The sequence below is a fragment of the Dreissena polymorpha genome, chromosome 8 (genome assembly GCF_020536995.1).
Source record: "Dreissena polymorpha isolate Duluth1 chromosome 8, UMN_Dpol_1.0, whole genome shotgun sequence".
In the NCBI taxonomy this organism is placed as follows: Eukaryota; Metazoa; Mollusca; class Bivalvia; order Myida; family Dreissenidae; genus Dreissena; species Dreissena polymorpha.
In genome coordinates this window covers 23,849,547-23,876,413 of record NC_068362.1, presented here as the reverse complement: position 1 = coordinate 23,876,413, position 26,867 = coordinate 23,849,547, and the positions used below count along the sequence as shown (strand labels likewise).

General features: G+C 39.7%; 1 protein-coding gene across 1 annotated transcript; it reads left to right on the top strand.

Moving 5' to 3' along the window:
• The first annotated feature begins 63 nt into the window (after positions 1-63).
• Positions 64-26,777, top strand: LOC127841541 (ER degradation-enhancing alpha-mannosidase-like protein 1). The gene is made up of 12 exons (XM_052370431.1): positions 64-402; positions 1,109-1,181; positions 1,731-1,831; positions 2,548-2,719; positions 4,584-4,767; positions 11,054-11,145; positions 12,568-12,650; positions 14,313-14,433; positions 19,761-20,005; positions 21,573-21,669; positions 22,015-22,209; positions 24,174-26,777. Exons 1-12 carry the CDS (start codon positions 302-304, stop codon positions 24,270-24,272), a joined length of 1,563 nt encoding a protein of 520 aa, XP_052226391.1. The 5' UTR covers positions 64-301; the 3' UTR covers positions 24,273-26,777.
• Positions 26,778-26,867: the final 90 nt, after the last annotated feature.

Sequence of the window (26,867 nt, the reverse complement as noted above, 5' to 3'; positions counted from 1 at the left end):
AATCTGAATACATGTTGTATGTACAGAACTATTTGTTAAATCTCCGAAATGATTTGGGTGTTGTTCGGCTCTTCCGGTTTGAGAGTTGACATGTAAACTTTCTTAAGTTGTACGTAGGAACTATGACGTAGGAACTATGGCAATACTATGTTTAAATTGCTTTTTGTGTTCTCGATAGTGTGCGTCTGGCACACAACCTAGCAATACAGATTTCTTAAAAAATTTATGGAGCCCATATGATGAAAAATTTGGCTATTTTTCCGAAAAGGAACGAATTGAAACTCTCAATGGAATCAGGGACATGTTTTATTTTGGTTATGACAATTACATGAAACATGCTTATCCTATGGATGAACTTGACCCAATTCACTGCACTGGTAGAGGACCTGACTATGATAATCCGTAAGTGTAGGGATTTTGTCTTGTTCTTCTTGAATGCTTCAGAGTTCTTTTCGATAAAACCATATTCTGACGAAGCCGTTTATGAATCATTTATTACTACTGGGGCAAATAAATTACACTAAGACACTCACTGACACTTAGACAATCTGGCAAAAAATATAATCTATGGCAATATATAATTCTAAACTCATAAATAATATCACACAAAATACATTTAATTAATAAAACACATTCATATTAAACCTAGTTCTGGCTACCATAACTTTAAATGTTACTATTTATGATATTACACTGGCGCGACTATAAATGTTACATTATATTTATAAGGATTACTTTTTTCTTGGAAACCTTCAATTGGTAAATTTTTTTTGTCGGCAATGAGGAAATGTTTAGTTTTTTCCCTATTGGTAAAGTGCCGTTTTCCAGTACTTTATAAAGAAAGAAAAAAATGCTGAATGAAAAATTAATGTTTACAATGATTTTAAAGAGGTTAATACATACTGGCATAATTAAAATTTCCTGAATTCATCTAAATTATAACTGTCTTTTTGTTACATTGGTTCAGCTGTTTTCAACATGCATATAGTAAATAACATATTCATGGTCTAATTGGCCTTAATTGACATACTTGTGTTAAATAAAACAATACCATGTTATTGTTAACATCTCTGTCAAATAATATGTTTATGTTTGTGTCTTATTTCAGATCAAATATCAACATCAATGATGTCCTAGGAGAATACAGTCTTACATTGATAGACACACTTGACACCCTTGCGGTAAGTTGGTATTATGTTTGAATCATTTTTGTTCAAGAAAAATTAATGGTGCAAGATTTTTTAAGTTTTATTACTTGAAGTCATGAAAACGTAACACGACTGCCTTTGTTAAGCAGAAAATGTGAGTGCAGGGCAGGCATTGATGTCAATTGGCTTACTGGATTTAACCACTGTTATGTAAAGTTAAATGTAAATGCTTAGGGCTTAGTCTTTACACTTAACTCTAACCTGATGGCCCAGCCCTAGTGCAATTTAAATAAGGCCTATATTTATATAAATTCATGTATATTTACTCAGGCTAGTCGAAAGAAATTCTTTTATATATGAATAATGAATCCGGCTACTGGATTATAACAATAATTGTGAAGACTGATGGTGGGGGAGATTTTCTTTAATGTCATCAGGTAAATGCATATTTTAAAATGATACTGAACGTATGAACCTTTTAATCACACATTATTCTGTGAGGTATATTAGTCTCATACTTGTAATCTGTATGGTATGAAAGGTTATTGAAACAGTTAAGTTCAATATTGTTGTTTGTTATAGGTTCTTGGGAATGAGACAGAGTTCATCAAGGGTGTCCAGCTTGTGATAGATAACCTGACATTCCATAACACCACCGTGCAAGTGTTCGAGGCAACTATCAGGTATAATTCCGTTTGTTAGATAGCTTGGGGCCATTGATCTTGAAAATTGTATAGGCTTGAAGTTTGAACTTTATTTTGGATACTTCTGGTGTTGGGCTTATTTCGCAGACAGTACCTAAGAAACGAAATCAAAAGCATTTAATATGACTGCGTTTTTAAAAATCTAATTTAGCAAAATTAAGTAGGTTGAACATATTTTTAATTAATGTTCTTTGCTTTTATTCCCACTGCATAAACTCCATCCGCATGTTTGTTTGTCGTTTTAAGGTTAACACAAAATCATACTTTTGTATTTCTTAAATAATACTTGCTGCAGAACTTTGGTACTTTTATGGTGTGTTTGAACAATATCAACACACCCTCATCGAGTATTTAACAAACTTTACTCGCCCGACCGTCAACTTCACTCGCATATGCGAGCGATCGAGTGGATTCTTCGAGGCCTGCTACATATTATAAAGCTCTGATACTTTTGTCAACCCATATTCTCATCACCTGACCTCAGTTTTGCCTTGGCATTGACCTAATTTAATTTTATGACTTATTCAAACTTGGCAATGAATCAATGACAGGGCTTCAAACTGGATCTTGTTAGGCAATGAATCAATGAAAGGGCTTCAAACTGGGTCTTGTTATTATCAGGCATATTAAACAATTTGACATTTGTTAGTAAGTGATATTAAAAAAATGTCTCACTGGTATCAACGTTATTACAGAGTGTTAGGTGGCTTGTTGTCTGCCCACCTGTTGATTGTGGACCCGTCCAAGCCGTTCGGGGACATAACTCTGCCTGATTATGATGGAGAACTGCTTAGCCTTGCCAATGATCTTGCTTCCAGACTTCTTCCAGCCTTTGAGAACACTGCTACTGGAATACCATTCCCAAGGGTACATGTTTTTTATGCCCCAGGTAGGGTGGCATATAGCAGATTGAACTGTCCGTCAGTATGTCAGTATGTGTGTATGTCAGTCTGTCCGTCCATCCGAAAAAAACACTTTAACGTTGGCCATAACTTTTGCATTATTGAAGATAGAAACTTGATATTTGGCATGCATGTGTATCTCATGAAGCTGCACATTTTGAGCGGTGGAAGTTCAAGGTCAAGGTCATCCTTCAAGGTCAAAGGTAAAAAAAATAAATTCAAAGCGGTGTTCTCATGAAGCTGCTCATTTTGAGTGGTGGAAGTTTAAGGTCAAGGTCATCCTTCAAGGTCAAAGGTCAAAAAAGAAATTTTTTATTTCAAAGCAGCGCAATAGGGGGCATTGTGTTTCTGACGAACACATCTCTTGTTATATAATTATTTTAAGCTCAAATGAGCACAAAGTTCTAAAGGTGAGTTATTGTGATGATCCCTTATTTGAAGTCTATTGTCCCGCACTGTGTGATGTGTGTCTTAATATTTTGCCTGTGATCCACCTTAAAGGCCACGTGTTGTCATCCAATCTTGATGAAACTTTGTCAGAATTTGTATTTGACTAAGGCAAGTTAAACCTGGTTCATGTGTGTTCACTAAGGCAAGTTAAACCTGGTTCATGTGTGTTCACTAAGGCAAGTTAAACCTGGTTCATGTGTGTTCACTAAGGCAAGTTAAACCTGGTTCATGTGTGTTCAAAAAATGATTCTAATCTTAGAAAAACCTTGATACCCATTATTAGGCCACATTTATGTCATAATGAAACCGCGTTAGATACGTCCAAAAACTTGTTCACCAGTTCAAATTTAAGACAACTGTTACCACTGTAAAGGCCACAATTATGACTCAATCTTTATGAAACTTCAGAATGTTTACCTTGTCAATATTTAGTCTAAGTTCTAATCATTGTCAGGAGCATTAAAAAACTAAGTCATCAGGCCAAATCTGACAAAATCACTCTTGTTATAAATAAAGCCTTTAAGGATATTTAACACGTGAGACAACTCTTATTAATATTGAGTATATGATTGAGCAGTTATGCCCCTTTGACTGTAATTCATGATAGTTCTGTTTACTTGTGTGTATACACAGTATTATTTGTGTGTAATTGTTAGTAAGGTTCGCTTTTTGAAATGATTCCTTTCAAAAAAGGTGGCTGAAAGCAATGGCACTTTCAATCTGTAAGTCTGGCCGTCTCAATGGCTTTCTTGGCCATATCAATCTATATAAATGGACTTCAAAATTTGTTGAATGTCCATCATCATAGAACTACATATCTGCAGCACCCTTCTTCCTGTCACAGATACCAAGGTCACACTGAGTGGTTGAAAGTTAAACTTTACCATAAAACAACTTGAAAATGCATGCCTCAGTCAAAACTTTGACATATATTAAGGGATTTTGAAATAATTTGGCACAAAAATAAACAATCATAAGACGATGTGTCAGGGTTATCATCAGTCGCGCAACGGTTACACATAGAGGTCATAGGTAAAGATTTTGTTTATCTTTGATAATCTAAATCATTATGATGTTGTTGTTTTTTAAAGTATGACACAATCATGGCTATCCATTTTATGTCAACATAGCCAACAGTTACGTCACAAGGGTTTGTACAATAACATGGGTAACATTAAAACTGTTTTTTCAGTAAGCAAGTATTTGTTTGCAGGATATCAAGAGAATGCCTTGACTTATGATAACCCAAGTTAGTATGCTGGTTTCTCGTTAGGAATGGAAGAAGGTTCATACTTGCTCCAATGTGTTGAGCGTTTGTACAAGTACAAACATTAAAAAGTGTATTATTCCTGTATCATTGAAGACAGTTTTGTTTGTAGGTGAACTTACAAAATGGTGTACCAGCTGATTGTATCAACGAGACCTGCACTGCTGGGGCCGGAACCCTTGTGCTGGAATTTGGAATCCTGTCTCGCCTATTGGGGGATCCCATTTATGAGTCTGTGGCACGAAAAGCGGTCCAAAGAATCTGGGACTTTCGTTCTAATGTGACTGGCCTTATAGGTAAATGAGACAGACCAGTAGATACAGTAGATGATTTTATATAATATTTCTCTTTTGCTTGTATCCCTGTATATTCATATGTGTACCAGGGACTACCCAAGGCCTTAAAAATAGGGAGAAGTGACTTCTCCTTTTTTCTAAATCTGGGAGAAATTTGGAAAATCAGGGAGAAGTTTGTGCGAACAATATCAAAAACAATACATGTTCATTTCACAACTTTTATTATTTCTATCATTATACAGTCAATCTTGTGGATGCGACCACTTGTATTAAGCGACCTTTGTATTACGCGACCATTTTGAAATCCCACGGAGCTTTTTCGCTATATAATGATATTGTATTAAGTGACTTTTGTCTTACGCGACCAGCGACCGCTGATTTTTTTGTATTTTGATGTCCGAATCTTGAATTAAGCGACCACTAGGAGGTAAAAGTGGTTAATCTAATGATCTTCCAGGGACAAATCCGTGTTAATTGTTTATCTAAGCCGATAAGATGTACTGTAACACCTCTGCTTTGTTTTCACACCAAACATTATGATGATGCTTTGTCTCGTTGACCGGTTCTGACCGGTATTTTTGTAGACTGCGTATCAATTTATTGAGTTGAATAATAAAGGAACGTATAACGCACAGTATACAGCTTAAATAGTTTACGATGTGGAACGTTAAGAGACAACGTCGATTTTTTCTTGAGTATAGATAACAGGTGCAGAAACAATGCACTGTACGCGACAAACATTTCCTGAGAAGTGCGGAAAATAAACTATTAATCGGCAACATCTGTCGAAATCCGTACATTACCAATTTGTAATTATGCTAATTAGTAGATATTTGTAAGCCAATCACATTGTTATTTATTTCCAATCAGGTCTGTTTGTTTGTTTTCAAATGACGTGTTTTCCCCAGCTCATTATGTATCATAATCGAGTCAGATTTCCTTAAGCGTACATGCAGAAATTAAAATGTCAAAACGAAAAGTGTTAACGTTGAACGAGAAAATTCAGGTTTTAGAATTGTCAAAGAGTAAAAGTGCATGTAAAATCGCAGATGAGTTTGGAGTCGATAAAACTCAAATTCAGAACATTCTTAAGCGTAAAGCCGATGTGCTTGAAGACGTGGAAAATAATGTGTCTGGTGAAAAAAAAGCGCGCGAGCTGCACGAGGAACGAGGACATTAATGATCTTGTGTTAACTAGGTTTAAGGATGCAACAACGAGGAGAATGCCTGTGTCAGGCCCTCTCATTTGTGCTCAGGCCCTTAGATTTGTGTCCGACTTAGGAATTGAGACGTTTCAAGGCTTCCACTCGGCACTGGCTGGTTAGCTTGGTTTCTCAGCACATTTAAAGCCAAATTGTTTGTTATCAGGAAAAATATTTCCTTGTCTATGTTGTTTTTGCAAATAAATATGTACACACAATTCATTTATACTAAATGATAATTTATAATAAGTGAAAAAATAAAACACATAAAGTAAAATATTGTTTATGTATTGTGTTTATATTCATTTTATTATAAAAGTTAAAATAATTGTGGACAAAAGAGATTATCCTTCATATAGATTAAAATTGAGGGTAAGCATTCTTCCAGAATGGCCTATTTTATTTAAAGACCATTTTATTAAGAGACCACTTTTGATTACTCCCTTGAGTGGTCTCTTAATACAAGATTGACTGTACTATGTTTATTTGAAAAAAAAATAAATTCTCATTAAAATCTACTTAGTCATAACACATTTAAGTCATTTAACACATTTAAGTTATTTAAGATATGAACTGGTAGCACATTTTCATCACATATTTATCGTCATTATATTATCATCATCCCTATGACTGCTTTTGTAACAAAACACAATCTTAATGCATGGAACATCTAGTGAATATATTACTGTTTATCCGAATACTATACATGTCCGAAATATGTACACTCAAGAATGCCTTACCTGTTTAACTTAAATAATCCAATTTTTGTTGTTGTTATCAAATGTTTGTTAAATCCAGTTAATGCTTTCTCAATTATTGATTCCCCATAACTTGTAATTTGAATCGCCAGCTTTGAATTGAACGCGGGTTGAATGTTACAATACTTCTGCATTTGCAATGTCGAAGGTCATGAGGTAGCATTTTAACTCTACTCGGATAATTTATATCTAATCAAGAAATGTGTTTCTTCATTGTTTATGTGTAGTATTATGACTTGTTAGTATAAAAAATGAACTGTTATTCCAGTTTATATAAGATGGGTGTTACTCGTAATTATCGCTGAATTAACAAACTGACAGAAATCGCCGGACTTAATATTGGATCTACGTAATTAATAGACCTTTGATCAGTTTTGTTTTTCTTTAATTATTTTTGCCGACTTTATTTAACTGTGCCGTCTGCCAAAAAACCTGCAATTGTCTGATGGTCAATCTATTATCATGTTATCATTAGACAACTTACGGCACGCACGAGGAGGCACGAGTGTGTTGTTATAATAACCAACATTAAGGGTCTGCTTTGTCACGGCCAATTAACGATCCGTGTAGGGGGTAAATTGTGTTACCGTTAGATAAACAACAAACAATAAACTTGCTAATCATCTGTGGGCGGTAGCACACAGTAGCAAAAAATGATTGGGCGGCTTGATTTCTGCTTTTCCGGTCTTGTTAACTAAAAAAAATCGGACAACTTGATCTTCGCTTTTCTATGCTTATAGGGCGAAATCATGGGCGTTAGAGCAAAATTATTGCTCTTGTCGCCCGTAGGGTAGTCCCTGGTGTACACAGTCAACCCATATTATGCTCAGATTTGCCATAATTACTCATTTTTTTTCTGACACTTAAAAATAAATTATTATATTTTGTGTGTCAGAAAATTTAGATAAAAAATTATTAAGAAAATCTAGGTGTAGAAAATTTAGAGACCAAAATACAGCGTAAAATTTTTCATAGATGATAGGATTCAGGTAATCAATATGTATAGCGGCAATTGTTTAAACTAATAATAGCTGGTGCTTGTGAAATACTTCGCTGTATAGCATAAATTACTTTTAAATATGTCTCACTAAAGCTGTTGGGTGAAACCATTGCCTATTACCAGCAGACATAGGTACATTGTATTTACCCAATAATGCAAATGTAATGGTCAATTGCCTTAAGGCATTCGTCTGCCAGGTTTTATTAACTTAATCCAGTTGTGAAATAACATGATAGAAGTGTCACAAGATAGAAGTGTCACATGATAGAAGTGTCACAAGATAGAAGTGTCACATGATAGAAGTGTCAGATGATAGAAGTGTCACATGATAGAAGTGTCACATGATAGAAGTGTCACAAGATAGAAGTGTCACAAGATAGAAGTGTCACATGATAGAAGTGTCAGATGATAGAAGTGTCAGATGATAGAAGTGTCACATGATAGAAGTGTCACAAGATAGAAGTGTCACAAGATAGAAGTGTCACATGATAGAAGTGTCAGATGATAGAAGTGTCAGATGATAGAAGTGTCACATGATAGAAGTGTCACAAGATAGAAGTGTCACATGATAGAAGTGTCAGATGATAGAAGTGTCAGATGATAGAAGTGTCAGATGATAGAAGTGTCACAAGATAGAAGTGTCACAAGATAGAAGTGTCACATGATAGAAGTGTCACATGATAGAAGTGTCACATGATAGAAGTGTCACAAGTTAGAAGTGTCACATGATAGAAGTGTCACATGATAGAAGTGTCACATGATAGAAGTGTCACAAGATAGAAGTGTCACATGATAGAAGTGTCACAAGATAGAAGTGTCACAAGATAGAAGTGTCACATGATAGAAGTGTCAGATGATAAAAGTGTCAGATGATAGAAGTGTCACATGATAGAAGTGTCACAAGATAGAAGTGTCACATGATAGAAGTGTCACATGATAGAAGTGTCACATGATAGAAGTGTCACATGATAGAAGTGTCACAAGATAGAAGTGTCACAAGATAGAAGTGTCACATGATAGAAGTGTCACATGATAGAAGTGTCACAAGATAGAAGTGTCACATGATAGAAGTGTCACATGATAGAAGTGTCACATGATAGAAGTGTCACATGATAGAAGTGTCACAAGATAAGTCCAAAAGAGCACACTTCTGCAAATAAAGCATTTTAAAATAAACTCTCATTAATAATATACAGAAACAAATATGTGCAAAAAATGAAGAGTCAAGAAAACTAAATATTTTGGCTAAACATTGGGTTGTCCGAACATTTGGAGTGTCAGAAAACTCACTGTATGATACACCTCTCATCCTGATGTAAAAAAAAATAAATATAACATTTGCTTTATGATTGTTTTTTCAAGTAATTATATAATGCAAACTGGACCAGTAATCACAACATTTGACTATTTTTTTTTTCAATAAATGGATTTTACTTTAGTTTTCCATAAGGGGCTTTGGTAAAGATTGTCTGTGTCATGCCCCTGTCTCTATACTTGATTCTTGATAAGTAGGGATGCAAGAGGTTACAAAAATCATTAAAGGGTTAACCGTTTTCCGTAACCAGTTATTAACCGGTTAACCGAAACGCCTTAAGTAGTTAAAATCATTAAGAGTACGTAAAAAATGTAAAATGCTTGAACCGCTCTGTAGAAGTAAAAGTAATTTGAAATCGCTTGCGTTGATAACATGCATTCATAATAAAATGTATTATAATATTTATTTTAATAATTTTGTAAATGTATGCTATATATTTTATTTATTTTTCCTGCGTTAATGCATAGGAGTAAAAAGTTAAAGAACTACACAATGTTCAATTTCACGTGTTATTAACTTATTTTTGGTTGGGCCGCTTATATTACATTTGCGTCGTATCACTCATAAAAATGGTGTGTTCCTTTGTTCATTCTGTTTAAATTTTTAAAACTCAAATTGGCTTAATATAGAAAAGTTTTTTTCCCTTTCGATTCAATGTAAAGTTGGTCATGTGTGTTCAATGAACGTGTGTTCTTCTTATTCGATAATTGCATATTTTGTTGTTTGCATTTTAGCGTCTGTAGCCGAAGTATTATCGTTTCATGGTCATTAAACAATTACAAAATGTGGGTAAAATCAGGGACCTATATTGTTTGTATAGGTCCCAGATAAAATAAAGGACATGGATGCAAATTAAATTAATTTTGAACGAAATGTAAGTTGAATATTTTTTATAATCAGTACATTTATTTAATAGCCAAGTAGCTAAGTATTACGATCTCAAATACTGATAGTTACGTATGTTTGTTAACGTACTATAGCGCGAAAATTTTAAGCAATTACACAAATACTAAATTCAACGGTTTTATTTTTTAAATATTTTTAATTAATGTTTTATTATTAAATTAGTTCATAATTTGCTTTCTTAAATAAAACTTGCATCGGACGTTAATGGTGGAATCGTTGGACGTAAATTGTAATAATGATTCAATTTCTGAGAAACAAAAACAACATAAACTCAGCAAGATTTTAACTATGAATGCAATTCTTGATAAAACTGTTACTTATTAACACGGCATTTTCGCGAGCAATAAGTGTTAACAAAACATCAAAAAAAGCCGTCCAATGTCTCAACTTTTTTAATCGCGAGTTCAGTAAACGTGCCAATTACGTCTTCGCTAATAGCTCCCACTCTCGCAGTTCACTAGTTAAATTTTCGCGAGTCAAACAAAACAATAGTGTCAATTATCAAAACGTACCCCCTATTTGTTATCAGAAAGGTATTGACTTATTGCTTTATTACTTAAATTGTTGACACTGTCGATGGTGCGGCATGTTGTTCTAACTAGTCACCAGCAAAAGTTGGCAGTATGTCAAACACAAAAAGTCAAATCGTACGAATTATTCAATGAAAAAGCATAATCAAATATTTTTTCCGGTTTAACCTTTTCTCGAAAATGTAACCGGTTAACTGGTTGTTTCGGTAGGTTAACCGGTTAACCTCTGGCATCCCTATTAATAAGTGAACCCAATTATGCAGTGTTTTTTTCATTTTTGGAATTGAGTAAGGATGTTTTGACTAAAATTGGTTAATTAAGTGTTTTTTTGCTTTTTTTTAAATACTTTTATTTGAGAATGAAAATGCCTAAGCTTACTTTTGCTGAAATTCAACTAATTAATCTGGATAGGAAAATTAACAAATTATGTCAACTTCAACTTGGAATTTTAGGGGGTCATTTGGGAAAATAGATACTTTTTAAGATTGGGTATCAATCCGAACTTGGGCCCCAAATATGACCCTAAAAAAAACACACAAATACTGTATTTCCACCTTGTGTTGGTGTTGTTGCAGGCAATGTCATCAATATACAGAGTGGAGACTGGGTGGGCAAGATGAGTGGCCTGGGGGCAGGATTGGACTCATTCTTTGAATACATGCTCAAGGTTGGTATATCAGCTGGTTAGTTGTGCATATCAAAAGCATACAGGAATATTATATGCCCCCATGGAACGGGAGGCATTTAGTATTGCATTTGTCCCTCTGTCTGTCATGACGTCTGTATGTCCTGATTATGAAGCTTTTGTTGAAAACTTTTTAACTCAAGAAATGTTTAGTTTGGACAATCAGTTGAATGGTTTTAATGTGTAGTAAATTGTAAGGAGAGGAATTTTCGCTGCAACAAGTTTTGCAAGAATTATGGTCTGTTTTTCTGCTACAGAATATATAGTCCTAAAATTTTGTGTTTTCAACTTCTCAATGTCTTATGGGAGGATCTAGCTGAAAATTTGACAGTTGAATGAACTTAATGTGTTGATAATCTTAAGAAAAGATTTGGGTTGCGACGAGTTTTGGCAACTAATGGCCCTGTGTACTTTTTTATGTTTTTGCCCTGTCTGTTGGTTTGTTTGTTTGCCCCAACTTAAACATTTGCCATAACTTTTGCAATATTGAAGATCGCAACTTGATATTTGGCATGCATGTGTATCTCATGGAGCTGCACATTTTGAGTGGTGAAAGGTCAAGGTCATCCTTCAAGGTCAAAGGTCAAATATATGGGTCAAAATTGCTCATTTAATGTCACTTTTGCAATATTGAAGCTAGCAACTTGATATTTGACATGCATGTGTATCTCATGGAGCTGCACATTTTGAGTGGTGAAAGGTCAAGGTCATCCTTCAAGGTCAAAGTTCAAATATATGGGTCAAAATCGCTCATTTAATGTCACTTTTGCAATATTGAAGCTAGCAACTTGATATTTGACATGCATGTGTATCTCATGGAGCTCCACATTTTGAGTGGTGAAAGGTCAAGGTCATCCTTCAAGGTCAAAGGTCATATATATGGCGACATAGTGTTTCACAAACACATCGCTTGTTTACTATAGTATATGTAGTGCTAATTTTTGAAAATGGCTACGTGCAAACAGCATAAAACCAGAACACTCTGCGAGTAACTCGCAGTCTGTTCAGGTTTTATGCTGTTTGCTGCTCATTAGTATGTAAGGGTTGGAAATGAAGCCTTTAGAACTTGAATCTAGTAAGAAAGTTAATTAAATTTAACTTCCTATTAGACTACAAATACATCAAAATACATATACAAAAGTGGAAATGGTTAAAGGTTGTAATTTCTTTTGAAGTAATGGTGATTTGCCAAATATAAGATTGGTTTCAGCTATCGTAGGTTTTCAAGCTATGTATTCTCTAGATAAAGAAGTTATACTGCACATAATGTCCATTTAACAATTGCAAGATCTCTGTTGCAGGTTGAAATGTTTAATTTGTTTAGTTAGAGGCAATTTACAAAAATGTGTTCCTGTTTTATTACCTGAATTGCTTAATGTGATATTTGCCTTTATTATTTTTCAGAGTTTTATTTTATTTGGGGAACCAGATGACCTCAAGTTATTCAATGATTCATATGAATCCATAAAATTCCATATGAGACGTGGGTATGTGGCATTAAATTGTTTGTTTATTTTCTTTTGAACGTACAGGGGTGGTGAAATCAAATGTCCGAGTTGCCGGAGTCGTACATTTGCTTGTCTGGGCAACTGATTTTTTTCAATTAAGTGGACAACCAGTTTTTTAAAAGTCGGGTAGCGGAATACAAAAAAATACATTGTATTAAAACCGAATGTTGACACGCGATTACATTGTCAGTGCTATTTGCCTATCAATCAAGCTAAAATACGGGCACTCTCCTGCGCAGTGATCTCCCTTATTCTGTAACAGACCGGGAGCATACCGCATTTTCTACATTCGGCCTGACTCTTAGACAGTGTACAGACTGGTTTCTTTATTTTTACAATCAGATGGAAATAAAAGTATCTAACTAAGATAACCAAAACACTGTCTACCTTCTTATTTCAGACGACTTTAACGGTAAAGATGAAACGTTGTTTTTTTTAATCTTCATCAACGGAGCAAACCCGAAAAGTTTAGCAGTCCACCCCCCAAAAAAACTAAGAAAGGTTATGATAAAAAATATCATCTAAATAAACGCACCAGAACTGTTCAAGAAACTTGGCTAAAAGATTTTCCATGGTTATGAGTTGATGATAATCAAATTGCTACATGAAAAATATGTAAGCAGTTCCCCTTGTTGGTCCATACTAAGTCTGGACTTTACACTGGAATGACTGTTAATCGTAAGGACACATTGTCTGCTCAAAAGTACCTAGCACACTTATTGTCAACTAAAATGTGATGGAGAAAAGTTTTAGAAAGTCTTTATATTGTTTATAATATACTGCTATAATGAATGTACCATGGAAAAACAACTATAACTAAAACACAAGCATATTAATGTTTACTGATTTTGGTATATTCCACATTATTTTACATTAATCAATAAATGCGTTTATAATTTATATAAAAATTAACAGACAACTGTACTTCAACAACGGACAAGTTAAATATCCTAAATGGTTGTTCATGGACAAGTTTAGTTTTTTTAGATTTCGCCACCCCTGACATAGCTGTGCACATACATGTATTAATGGTAAACTTCTCCTGCATTAAATTTTGTTTTTAAATGTTAGTAATCTTTTTATTATGTTATCTTTTTATGTTGCATTCAGAAATAAATGTTTTGACAAAATTTACCAAAGGCGTTCATTCTTTAAATATTTCACAGCGTAGATGCATATTGGTCGCCTTTCTGTCAAGATGCTGCCTATTTGTTCATTCTTTACTGCCTCTCTGTCATAAACAAGAAAAATGAATGCTCGGAATTCACAAAAATGTTAAAAAGTCACCAAAATGGCATGTATGCACGATTGTTCCATCACCCTCATCATCATTCTATCTTCGATAGAGTTTGTGATAAGTGTTTGGACCTGCGGAATTCTGTGAACCTGTAGCTGGATATATACTTCAACTCATTGACCACCTCTTTTTATGCACAAATGTGTTTACAGGTTTTAATTTTAGATTTTCCTACCTGTTTTGTGAATTCCGAGCATCCATTTTTCTTGTTTATGACAGAGGCAGCAAAGAATGAACAGATATGCAGGATTTTGACAGAAAGGCAACCAAAATGCTTCAACACAGTGTATTTGCAGATGCTAATCTTGACCTTTTTTTCAATAAAGAGAATTGATTTATTTCAGACGTTTAAAATGCAACAAAGGCATAGGTAATATGCCAATCTATGTGAACGTTCACATGTCCTCAGGGGAGATTGCCAACTACTGGATAGACGCCTTACAAGCTGCCTGGCCGGGGGTGCAGGTATTTTATTTGAGCCGCATTTTGCCAAAATGGGTCTTTTACCATTTGTAACCAGCATAGCCCCTGACCAGACTGTGCCCCTGACCAGACTGTGCCTCTCACCAGACTGTGCCTCTGACCAGACTGTGCCCCATACCAGACTGTGCCACTGACCAGACTGTTCCCCTAATCAGACTGTGCCCCTTACAAGACTGTGCCTCTGACCAGACTGTGCCCCATACCAGACTGTGCCTCTGACCAGACTGTGCCCCATACCAGACTGTGCCCCTGACCAGACTGTGCCCCTGACCAGACTGTGCCCCTGACCAGACTGTGCCCCTGACAAGACTCTGCCCCTGACCAGACAGTGCCTCTGACCAGACTGTGCCTCTGACCAGACTGTCCCCCTGACCAGACTGTGCCCCTGACCAGACTGTGCCCCTGATCAGACTGTGCCCCTGACCAGACTGTGCCTCACACCAGACTGTGCCTCTCACCAGACTGTGCCCCTTACTAGACTGTGCCTCTCACCAGACTGTGCCTCTCACCAGACTGTGCCTCTGACCAGACTGTGCCCCTCACCAGACTGTGCCTCTGACCAGACTGTGCCCCTGACCAGACTGTGCCCCTGACCAGACTGTGCCTCTGACCAGATTGTGCCCCTGACAAGACTGTGCCCCTGACCAGACTGTGCCCCTGACCAGACTGTGCCTCTGACCAGACTTTGCCCCTGACCCGACTGTGCCCCTGGCCAGACTGTGCCCCTGACCAGACTGTGCCTCTGACCAGACTGTGCCCCTGACCAGACTGTGCCCCTGACTAGACTGTGCCTCATACCAGACTAATCCCCTGACAAGACTGAGCCCCATACTCGACTGTGCCCCTGACTAGACTGTGCCCCATACCAGACTGTGCCCCTGACCAGACTGTGCACCTGACCAGATCGTCCCCCTGACCAGACTGTGCCCCTGACCAGACTGTGCCCCATACCAGACTGTGCCCCTGTCAAGACTGTGTCCCTGACCAGACAGTGCCCCTGACCAGACTGTGCCCCTGACTAGACTACCCCTGACCAGACTGTGCCCCTGACCAGACTGTGCCCCTGACCAGACTGTGCCCCTGACCAGACTGTGCCCCTGACCAGACTGTGCCCCTGACAAGACTGTGCCCCTGACCAGACTGTGCCCCTGATCAGAATGTGCCTCTGACCAGACTGTCCCCCTGACCAGACTGTGCCCCTGACCAGACTGTGCCCCTGACCAGACTGTCCCCCTGACCCGACTGTGCCCCTGACCAGACTGTGTCCCTGACCAGACTGTCCCCCTGACCAGACTGTGCTCCTGACCAGACTGTGCCCCTGACCAGACTGTCCCCCTGACCCGACTGTGCCCCTGACCAGACTGTGCCCCTGACCCAACTGCCCCCCCTGACCAGACTGTGCCCCTGACCAGACTGTGCCTTTGACCAGACTGTGCCTCTGACCAGACTGTCCCCCTGACCAGACTGTGCCCCTGATCAGACTGTCACCCTGACCAGACTATCCCCATGACAAGACTGTGCCTCTGACCAGACTGTGCCTCTGACCAGACTGTCCCCCTGACCAGACTGTGCTCCTGACCAGACTGTGCCACTGACCAGACTGTGCTCCTGACCAGACTGTCCCCCTCACCAGACTTTGCCACTGACCAGACTGTGCCCCTGACCAGACTGTGCCACTGGCCAGACTGTGCCCCTGACCAGACTGTCCCCCTGACCAGACTGTGCCCCTGACCAGACTGTGCCACTGACCAGACTGTGCCCCTGACCAGACTGTGCCCCTGACCAGACTCTGCCCCATACCAGACTGTGCCCCTGACAAGACTGTGTCCCTGACCAGACTGTGCCCCTGACCAGACTGTGCCCCTGACTAGACTACCCCTGACCAGACGGTGCCCCTGACCAGAATGTGTCCCTGACCAGACTGTGCCCCATACCAGACTGTGCCCCTGACAAGACTGTGCCCCTGACCAGACTGTGCCCCTGACCAGACTGTGACCCTGACCAGACTGTGCCCCTGACCAGACTGTGCCTCTGACCAGACTGTCCCCCTGAGCAGACTGTGCCCCTGACCAGACTGTGCCCCTGACCAGACTGTCCTCCTGACCAGACTGTGCCCCATACCAGACTGTGCCCCTGACCAGACTGTGCCCCATACCAGACTGTGCCCCTGACCAGACTGTGCCCCTGACCAGACTGTGCTCCTGACCAGACTGTTCCCCTGACCAAACTGTCCCCCTGACCCGACTGTGCCCCTGACCAGACACTGCCCCTGACCCAACTGTCCCCCTGACCAGACTGTGCCCCTGACCCAACTGTCCCCCTGACCAGACTGTCCCTCTGACCAGACTGAGCCCCTGACCAGACTGTGCCCCTGACCAGACTGTTTCCCTGACCAGACGGTGCCCCTGACCAGACTGTCCCCCTGACCGGACTGTGCCCCTGACCAGACTGTGCCCCTGACCAGACTGTCCCCCTGACCAGACTGTGCCCCTGACCAGACTGTGCCCCTGATCAGAATGTGCCCCTGACACGACTGTGCCCCTGACCAGACTGTGCCCCTGACCCAACTGTCCCCCTGACCAGACTGTCCCCCTGACCAGACTGAGCCCCTGACCAGACTGTGCCCCGGACCAGACTGTTTCCCTGACCAGACTGTGCCCCTGACCAGACTGTCTCCCTTACCACACTGTGCCCCTGACCAGACTGTGCCTCTGACCAGACTGTGCCCCTGACCCGACTGTTCCTCTGACCAGACTGTCCCCCTGACCAGACTGTGCCTCTGACCAGACTGTCCCCCTGACCAGACTGTGCCCCTTACCAGACTGTGCCCCTGACCCGACTGTTTCCCTGACCAGACTGTGCCCCTGACCAGACTGGTTCTCTGACCAAACTGTCCCCCTGACCAGACTGTGCCTCTGACTAGACTGTGTCCCAGACCAGACTGTGCCCCTGACCCGATGTGCCCCTGACCCGATGTCCCCCTGACCCGATGTCCCCCTGACCAGACTATCCCCCTGACAAGACTGTGCTCCTGACCAGACTGTGCCTCTGACCAGACTGTGCCCCTGACCAGACTTCCCCCTGACCAGACTGTTCCACTGACCAGACTGTGCCCCTGACAAGACTGTGGCCCTGACCAGACTGTGCCCCTGACCCAATTGTCCCCCTGACCAGACTGTCCCCCTGACCAGACTGAGCCCCTGACCAGACTGTGCCCCTGACCAGACTGTGTCCCTGACCAGACTGTGCCCCTGACCAGACTGTCCCTGTACCGACTGTGCCCCTGACCAGACTGTGCCCCTGACCAGACTGTGCCCCTGACCAGACTGTCCCCCTGACAGACTGTGCCCCTGACCAGACTGTGCCCCTGACCAGACTGTCCTCCTGACCAGACTGTGCCCCATGACCAGACTGTGCCCCTGACCAGACTGTGCCCCATACCAGACTGTGCCCCTGACCAGACTGTTCCCCTGACCAGACTGTGCTCCTGACCAGACTGTGCCCCTGACCAAACTGTCCCCCTGACCCGACTGTGCCCCTGACCAGACTGTGCCCCTGACCCAACTGTCCCCCTGACCAGACTGTGCCCCTGACCAGACTGTCCCCCTGACCAGACTGTCCCTCTGACCAGACTGAGCCCCTGACCAGACTGTGCCCCTGACCAGACTGTTTGACCTGACCAGACTGTGCCCCTGACCAGACTGTGCCCTGACCGGACTGTGCCCCTGACCAGACTGTGCCCCTGACCAGACTGTCCCCTGACCAGACTGTGCCCCTGACCAGACTGTGCCCCTGACCAGACTGTGCCCCTGACCAGAACTGTGCCCCTGACCCAACTGTCCCCCTGACCAGACTGTGGCCCTGACCAAACTGTCCCCCTGTGACCAGACGGTTCCTCTGAACCAGACTGAGCCCTGAACCAGAACTGTTGCCCCTGACGCAGAGACTGTTTCCCTGACCAGACTGTGCCCCTGACCAGACTGTCATCCTGGAACCGACTTGTGCCCCTGACCAGACTGTGCCCCTGACCAGACTGTCCCCCTGACCAGACTGTGCCCCTGACCAGACTGTGCCCCTGAATCAGAAATGTGCCACCTGACCCCGACTGTGCCCCTGACCAGAACTGTTTTCCCTGACCAGACTGTGCCCCTGACCAAGACTGTACTCCTTACAGACTGGTGCCCCTGAACCAGACTGTGCCTCTGACCAGACTGTGCCCCTGAACCCGACTGTTGCCTCTGACCAGACTGTCCCCCCTGACCAGACTGTGCCTCTGACCAGAACTGTCCCCCTGAAACCAGAACGGTGCCCCTTACCAGACTGTGCCCCTGACCCGACTGTCTCCCTGACCAGACTGTGCCCCCTGACCAGTACTGGTTCTCTGACCAACTGTCCCCCTGACCAGACTGTGCCTCTGACTAGACTGTGTCCCAGACCAGACTGTGCCCCTGACCCGATGTGCCCCTGACCCGATGTCCCCCTGACCCGATGTCCCCCTGACCAGACTATCCCCCTGACAAGACTGTGCTCCTGTCCAGACTGTGCCTCTGACCAGACTGTGCCCCTGACCAGACTTCCCCCTGACCAGACTGTTCCACTGACCAGACTGTGCCCCTGACAAGACTGTGGCCCTGACCAGACTGTGCCCCTGACCAGACTGTGCCCCTGACCAGACTGTCCCCCCTGAGAAGACTGTGCCTCTGACCAGACTGTGCCCCTGACCAGACTGTGTCCCTGACCAGACTGTGTCCCTGACTAGACTGTGCCCCTGACCAGACTGTGCCCCTGACCAGACTGTGCCCCTGACCAGACTGTGCACTTGCTCAGGCTGGTCTAAAGCTATGTTGGCCACATTTGAGGTAAGACCCATTTTTGCATGACAAGTCTTATCTAATAGAGATAAACATTCTTTTATTTCGTAGATGTAACAAATATTTTGTTCTTAGTAGTGCAATGAAAAAGATTTCAAGATTAATTTTCATAATCATTTTTGTTGTAAGCCACTTTTTGTGTCACCTGACTGACAACATATAGGGGTTACTTGTGTCTGTGACATCATTTTTGGTGTTTGGCATGTTCCTTTACGCTTGTCCAGGGAATAATTCTGAGACTTATTATCATCATAGGTAAATAAATAAATTGAGAAAGGCAGAGTGCGAAAACCGTTAATTCTTATCTCATTTTGTTTATTTTTATATTTAATTTATGTTTGGAAAATTTTATGTGAATGTAATGGCAATTACAATTAAATGTCACAGTGAATTTTGTGTAAACTAATAAATTTATTATATACCTATTCACGTTTTCAGGTTTTACATGGTGATATAGAGGAGGCAATATGCAGTCACGCCGTGTTCTACTCAATATGGCGGAAGTACGGCGCACTGCCAGAGCGTTTCAACTGGTACCTCAAAGCACCGGATGTTTTGTTCTATCCCCTAAGGCCAGAGTTGGTGGAATCAACATATTTCCTGTATCAGGCCACAAAGAATCCATTTTACCTACACGTCGGCAGGGACATTTATAACAGCATTAACTTACATGCAAAAGCAGAGTGAGTGATTAGCTTCACATGATTATGAGTCGTGCGAAAATGGGTCTTGTGCCAAAGGTGGTCATTGTAGCTCAAGCCCAGTGTATGTATCCATGCAGTCTGGTCAGGAACCACCCTGTCTAATATAAACTCATTGAAAGGTTTTGTGGTATAATAAGTGCAATGTGAAGATCCTGTCTAGACTGTACAAATGACATAAGATCCATTTTCGCATGATGTGGCTCCTACTGTGTTGTAAGACAAGGATAATGCACTTACATTTTTTGCAAGTGAAAACTTACATTTTAACAGGTCAACAGCACAGACCTTCAACTTATTTGAGAAAAAAGTTCAGTTAACAGATCACTTATAAAACTTCATAAGTAACCATATTGAACGCCCTTTTGAAATCTTTCTACATGGGCATTACAATTTATGAGTGAAGTAAATTGAAATAAAGTTCCATAGGAGATGTCAGCCAATCTTGTCCAGACTTTACAAATATGATGAAAATTATAACAATGTTTATTGCAGCCTTGTTCAATAACTAAAGGCACTAGCAACAGTTTAGATATGGCTGTCAAATGTTCCCTTTTTTAACTCTTTTCACTCTTTAGTTGAAATATTATTGTCTGATTTCAAAAACTTGTTTAATATGCTTGACTACAAGATATCCCTGTTAAGTAATAAAGTTGCATTAACCCATTTATGCCTAGCGTCCTGAAAAAAGGACATTGCAAACAGCGTAGACCCAGATGAGACGCCCCATAATGCGGCGTCTCATCTGGGTCTGCGCTGTTTGCTTAAAGGAATTTCTGTAAGAAAAATTCTAAAAATAGAAATAAAAATACTAGACATCCCTACTTTTGGAAATAAATTGATCCAATTTAGAAGGATGGGAGAGTCCACTAGGCATAAATGGGTTAACTGTAGAGGGTGCACATGAGTCTTCCTCTGTGAAATGGTGTTTAGTGCATGTGCGTAAAATCCTGTCCCCAATTAGCCTGTGCAGTCCGCGAGGCTAATCAGTGATGACACTTTCCGTTTTATTGTTTTTTTTATGTCCCCCACCACTATAGTGGGGGACATATTGTTTTTGCCCTGTCTGTTGGTTGGTTTGTTGGTTGGTTGTTTGGTTTGTGTGTTTGTTTGTGCAAACTTTAACATTTGCAATAACTTTTGCAATATCTCATAGAGCTGCACATTTTGAGTGGTGAAAGGTCAAGGTCATCTTTCAAGGTCAAAGGTCAAATATATGGGTCAAAATCGCTTATTTAATGTACACTTTTGCAATATTGAAGATAGCAACTTGATATTTGGTATGCATGTGTATCTCATGGAGCTGCACATTGTGAGTGGTAAAAGGTCAAGGTCATCCTTTAAGGTCAAAGGTCAAATATATGGGGACATAGTGTTTCACAAACACATCGCTTGTTTGTATTTAGAAGTCTCTTCTAAAAGAAAATGGAGTCTACATGGAAAGTTTGGGGCCTGATTAGCTTGTGCAGACTGCACTTAACGCTCATTCTTTAAGCCCTGTTTTCCAAGAGGGCGGTTCTATTTTACAAGAAGGTCTTGTTAATTGTAGATGCGGCTATGGCACAATACATGATGTGAATACCAAAGAGCTAGAGGATAGGATGGAGAGCTTCTTTCTCAGTGAAACATGCAAATATTTATACCTGGTGAGAACAGTGAACTTTTAGTTGCGAAATGTAGTAGTAACTTGATACTGAAGATATTGATTAATGCAGATTGCTAAATCACCAATTAGTACCTCAGACTCAGTTTTGTAAATTATATATTTGTTTTTATCAAGAGATATTTCACTGTTTACTGGTACTTCCATCTTTAAATATTCATTTTATCTGAATCCTTATTTTGTATTATCTCGTTATGCTGGTCATCTGGGTAAAGACTATATTTCAAAAGGGGAATCTGGACATTTCTTCTGAAACTGCAAAGCTGAAAGGTTGAATGTTAAATAAAGAACATACATTGTAATATTATTAAAATAATAATTTTTTCAGTTATTTGATAAAGACAATCACATCAACAAACATGCTGCAAAGTATCTCTTCAACACGGAAGGTCATTTGTTCCCGATTTCTCGTGACTTTCGGCAAAAAGTTTGGGAAGCAGATATGCCAACCGCTGATCCCAAGAAAGACAACATACTAGCACCCACTGTGGTAGATGCAAGGACCAATGTTTCCATCACTAACGTAAGATTTGTGGTAAACTATCTGATGACCATATACCTAATTAAACACCATGAGTTGCACAGTGCTCCACATTGATAGTAGTCATTTTGTCTGCAGCAACCAAAATATTAGTTCAGGCAAGAAAAAAAATTCTGCTTGCCCATCCATACAATTGGAAAAGTTAAGGTATGGCTTTTTTCAAATAGGCAAGCAAGAAAAAAAGGTTAAAATCCAGAAATATGGCTGGAATTTCTCTCTTTTGAGTTTAGATAGATACACCAAGAGGTATTCGAATACTTAGTTTAAACCTATTTATTTTAGCATTGCATCGAAAGCCTAAGGCTTATTTGAAATGCTCTCGAAACCGTTTTCTGGGACTAGAACCAGTACTTGTTGTGTATAGGGAAGACTGAAAGAACGCTCCCATGATGGGGATCCAACCCATGGCGGACACCATATCCACGACGCCATGGCAACTTTCGGATACTTAAACACTATACATCCTATATTAAAGCGTTCTGTGAACAAGGGAGATAAATCAAATACTTAAGTTTACAGTTAAGTTTCACCTTTATATGTATTGTTTACTACTTTTATTGTCATTTGCAGTTTATGAAGTTGGATTTTTTATTTATTCATTTGGAACAGTTAATAATATCGACAATGTATAGTTTGACTACTGGTTGACATGATGATTTGAATGTTTATGTGGAACCCTTGTTGTACAATAAAAGAAATGCTTCCGTCACTAATGCAACCTTTTGCATGTATTTAATAGATATTATAATATAATAATGTGCATGAGTCTAGAACAAATGACTCCTCGGTCTTTGCTGTTGCAAAGTGGGGCTTAATGCATTTGCATAGTGTTGTCAAGGACTAGCCAGTACAGTGTACTCTGGGAAAATGCTTCATGGCCAAACTGGATTTCCACTAAGAAGTGACTACCTTTAAACAAAAATACCTTAAAGTGGAATGAAACTCTGTCACAGTTGTCTGTCCCAATTATATCATTTACTGGTAAGAAACTGGGTCATGTAGGGTTAAAAGTGGGTCCCAAGGTCAAATGAAAAAGGCTTGTGAGCACTATAAAAGACATATATATTTTGTGCAATATTTATGACATTTGTTATAATAAGATTCTGGTGTCTTGAAAAAGAAGTCTTCCATGAGACAAGGCATCTTACTTGAGAGTACTATAGTTAAATCATTTAAACTCTTTAGAAGTCTTTATTTACCGACACCCTCGGAACAAAACAAATTGTATATCTTGGCTTAGTTTGAAAATGATTGTGTTTGTAAAAAAAACCATAGCTGTCAGGTTTTGAGGAAGTTTTTGTTACATAAGTCTATTTTGAAGCCCTGTGTAGACTACCTATCCAGAACAGTTTAACTCATTGGGGTTCCTTGTACACTCATTATGGCCTTCAGGCCTTTTGATACTAGTTAAGGACCATTTTGGAATATATATTTTTTTAGTTTGGTTTTCTCTGGAAGTTTGTTTGTTTTTTGACCCTCTATATTTACAATGTAACAAATACACCTTGCTATGGGATAATTTGGCTTATTGTATGTGTGTAAAAGTGCTAATCAGAGATGACACTTGGCGCTTTAATGGAGTTTAATGTTTAAAAGAAGTCTTTAAACAAAAATACAGTTGAGGCAGATGGTGTCGTCCCTTAACCCTTTCAGTGCTGGAACCTGATTTTGAAGGCCTTTGCAAACAGTTTGGATCCAGATGAGACGCCACAGAACGTGGCATCTCATCAGGATCCAAACTGTTTGCTATTCTGATAGTATTCTTTGAAAAAAATCGAAGAAAATGCTAATTTTAGAAATTCAGCAGGCAACATTTTAGCAGACGACAAATTTCCCAGCATGCAAAGGGTTAATGCACATGCATGAAGCCCAGTTTTCCCAGAGCAAAGCTCAATGTTCCCTCCATACTGATGATCTAATTCATGTGAGGATGCATGTATTTTCAGTGTGACAGCATACCTATCATCCGTCGCTACTCACTTCCACTTGACAGCCAGTATCTGGAGCAGCTCGACCAGGCCATTGGAGTGGACCTGAACCTGTGAACTGTAGGATACTCAGATGCCCCTGGCCATTTGGGTGGACCTGAACCTGTGAACTGTACAATACCCAGCTGGATCTGGCCATTGGGGTGGACCTGAACTTGTGAACTGTCGCATACCCAACATTTGTGGAGCCTTTTTCCGGGAAAACTGGTCATATTGCATGTGCGTAAAGTGTCATCCCGATTTGCTTGTGCAGTCTGCACAGGCTTATCAATGACAACACTTTCCGCCTCAAACTGGATTTTTGTTTAGAAGAGAATTTCTATAAATGTTAAATACAATAAAAGCAGAAAGTTTCATCACTGATTAGCCTCTGCAAACTGCAAATGTTAATATTGGACGACAATTAATACACATACATTTTACCCAGTTTTTCCTGAACAAAGCTCAACCCAGTATTCTTTTAATGAAATTAAAAATTTATCTTGCTGTTGACAAGTTAAGTGCATTGAAAGGGAAACAGAATTAAAGTTGAAACAGCTCCATATTTATGAAATTGTTTGAAAATCTGGTCCATATTAATAAACCAATTCTTAAGATTAATTTAAAAAATATATTCTTAAAGCTTCATTATTTTAGAATGACTTCAAAAGTAAAGTCTAGCATGGCACTTAACACCTATTATTTCAACATTCTTTATTTAGAACAGTATATTCATAAGCACCAATAGCAAATTCTTAAGTAATTTTCCTTAGATCTAAGTTTATTTTTCATTCCTAAATCTAAGAATATTGGTTTGATGAATACGACCCTGATTTGTTATGAGTCTTTACAAAGAAACATGGCGCACAAATAGGATAGTGTAAATAAAACGTCTAATGACACACAACATGTTGATATTTAAGCATTTTTATTTGATTGAGAGCCTAATGATGTTTCAAAATTTTACTGTGATACAAATGGATGTCATTAATTAAGTGACATTTGCCTTACATTAAAGATCACAATCTGATGTTGCTAGTTGTTCATTTTAATAGTTTCAACATAGTAAATTTATGATGTGACAATTGAACACTATTGCCATTAAAGAGTCTTTGCAAAACAACATTGTGCATTAAGAACATAGTGTAAATAAAGCGTCTTATGACACAAACCATTTTGATATTAAATCATGTATATGTCATTGTTTCAAGTATGCAATGATTTTCAAACGTTTACTGTGATACAAATGCATGTCATAAAGCAACATTGCCTTAAGTTCAAGATCAACATCTGATGTTGCTATTTGTTCATTTTAATATTTGTTACTAATTAAATGTATGATTTGTCACTATAGAAAATCATTTGCCATTTCTTACAACATTGATGGCTCTTGCCTGATAAATGCAATATTTCATGCAAAACGGAATTGTATTGTTGGTTGCGAACCTGTAAGTCAATTTCTATAAATGAGGTTATATTTATGTGCCTTACATTAACATATGAGGTTACATGGTTGTGTTGCAAGTTTTATGACTGTAGTAGCATCGGTCTTAGAAAACTGGGCTAAATGCATGAGCATTAAGTGGCGTCCAAACTGAGTCTGTGCAGTCCACACAGGCTAATCAGGAAGGACACTTTATGCTTTGACTGGATTTTTTGTTTAAAAGAGACTTCCTTTTAATGATAAATGCCATTGTGGACACTTTACACACATACATTAAACCTTTTTTTCCGCAAAACGTTTCTCATTAAAAACATGAATACTCTTGCCTTATCAGTGGAAGGCTGTTTTTTGTCCCCTACCGGTTTCAACTGAGGGGACTTATGGTTTGCGCTCTGTGAGTCTGTCTGTCTGTCTGTCTGTCTGTCTGTCTGTCTGTCTGTCTGTCTGTCTGTCTGTCTGTCTGTCTGTCTGTCTGTCTGTCTGTCATACTTTTCTGGATCCTGCGATAACTATAAAAGTTCTTAATATTTTTTCATGAAACATGCAACATGGATAGATGGCAATATGGACATTATGCACGTCATTTCATTTTGTTCCAACATCAAAAATTGTGGTTGCTATGGCAACCAAAAAAAATATATTCTGAAAATGGTGGAATTTCTGACAATGGTGGAGCCGGTAGGGGACCATATTGCTCGACAATAGCCGTTTTTTAAAGAGGTATTTGGGGTCATACTCAGTAATCTGTTATCTTTTTAATGCACTTGTTATTAAGTGTCCGCTCTCTAATTCAAGTTTTTTCCATCCGATCTCCACCAAACTTGGTCTGATGTCGTAACTAGATAATGTCTAGGTGAAGTTGGAATATGGGTCATGCCGGGTCAAAAACTAGGTTATGGGGTCACTTAGTGCGATTTAAACATTGAGCATGGTGTCTGCTCTCTAATTCAAGTATTTTTCATCAGAGCTTCACCAAACTTGGTCAGAAGTTGTACCTAGTTGATGTCTAGGCCAAGTTTGAATATCGGTCATGCCGGGTCAAAAACTAGTTCATGGGGTCACTTAGTGTTTTTTAAACATTGAGCATGGTGTCCACTGTTTTTTGTGAAGACAACATGCAAAATATTCTGTTTCAATGCGGCATGTGTTGTTTTTTTTGTCATTTCTGTGACAAAGCTCTTGTTAACCTTGAGTTTAACAATGTTTGAGAAAATATTTTAGCCTATCTC

Bases quoted from the DNA above. Each gene is read 5' to 3' on its own strand.
- LOC127841541 (XM_052370431.1), top strand. From the start codon at position 302: ATGTTTTATTTTGGTTATGACAATTACATGAAACATGCTTATCCTATG. The intron at 12,651-14,312 runs GTATGTGGCATT...GATTTATTTCAG, and splicing joins AAATTCCATATGAGACGTGG to ACGTTTAAAATGCAACAAAG. The intron at 14,434-19,760 runs GTATTTTATTTG...TCACGTTTTCAG, and splicing joins CTGCCTGGCCGGGGGTGCAG to GTTTTACATGGTGATATAGA.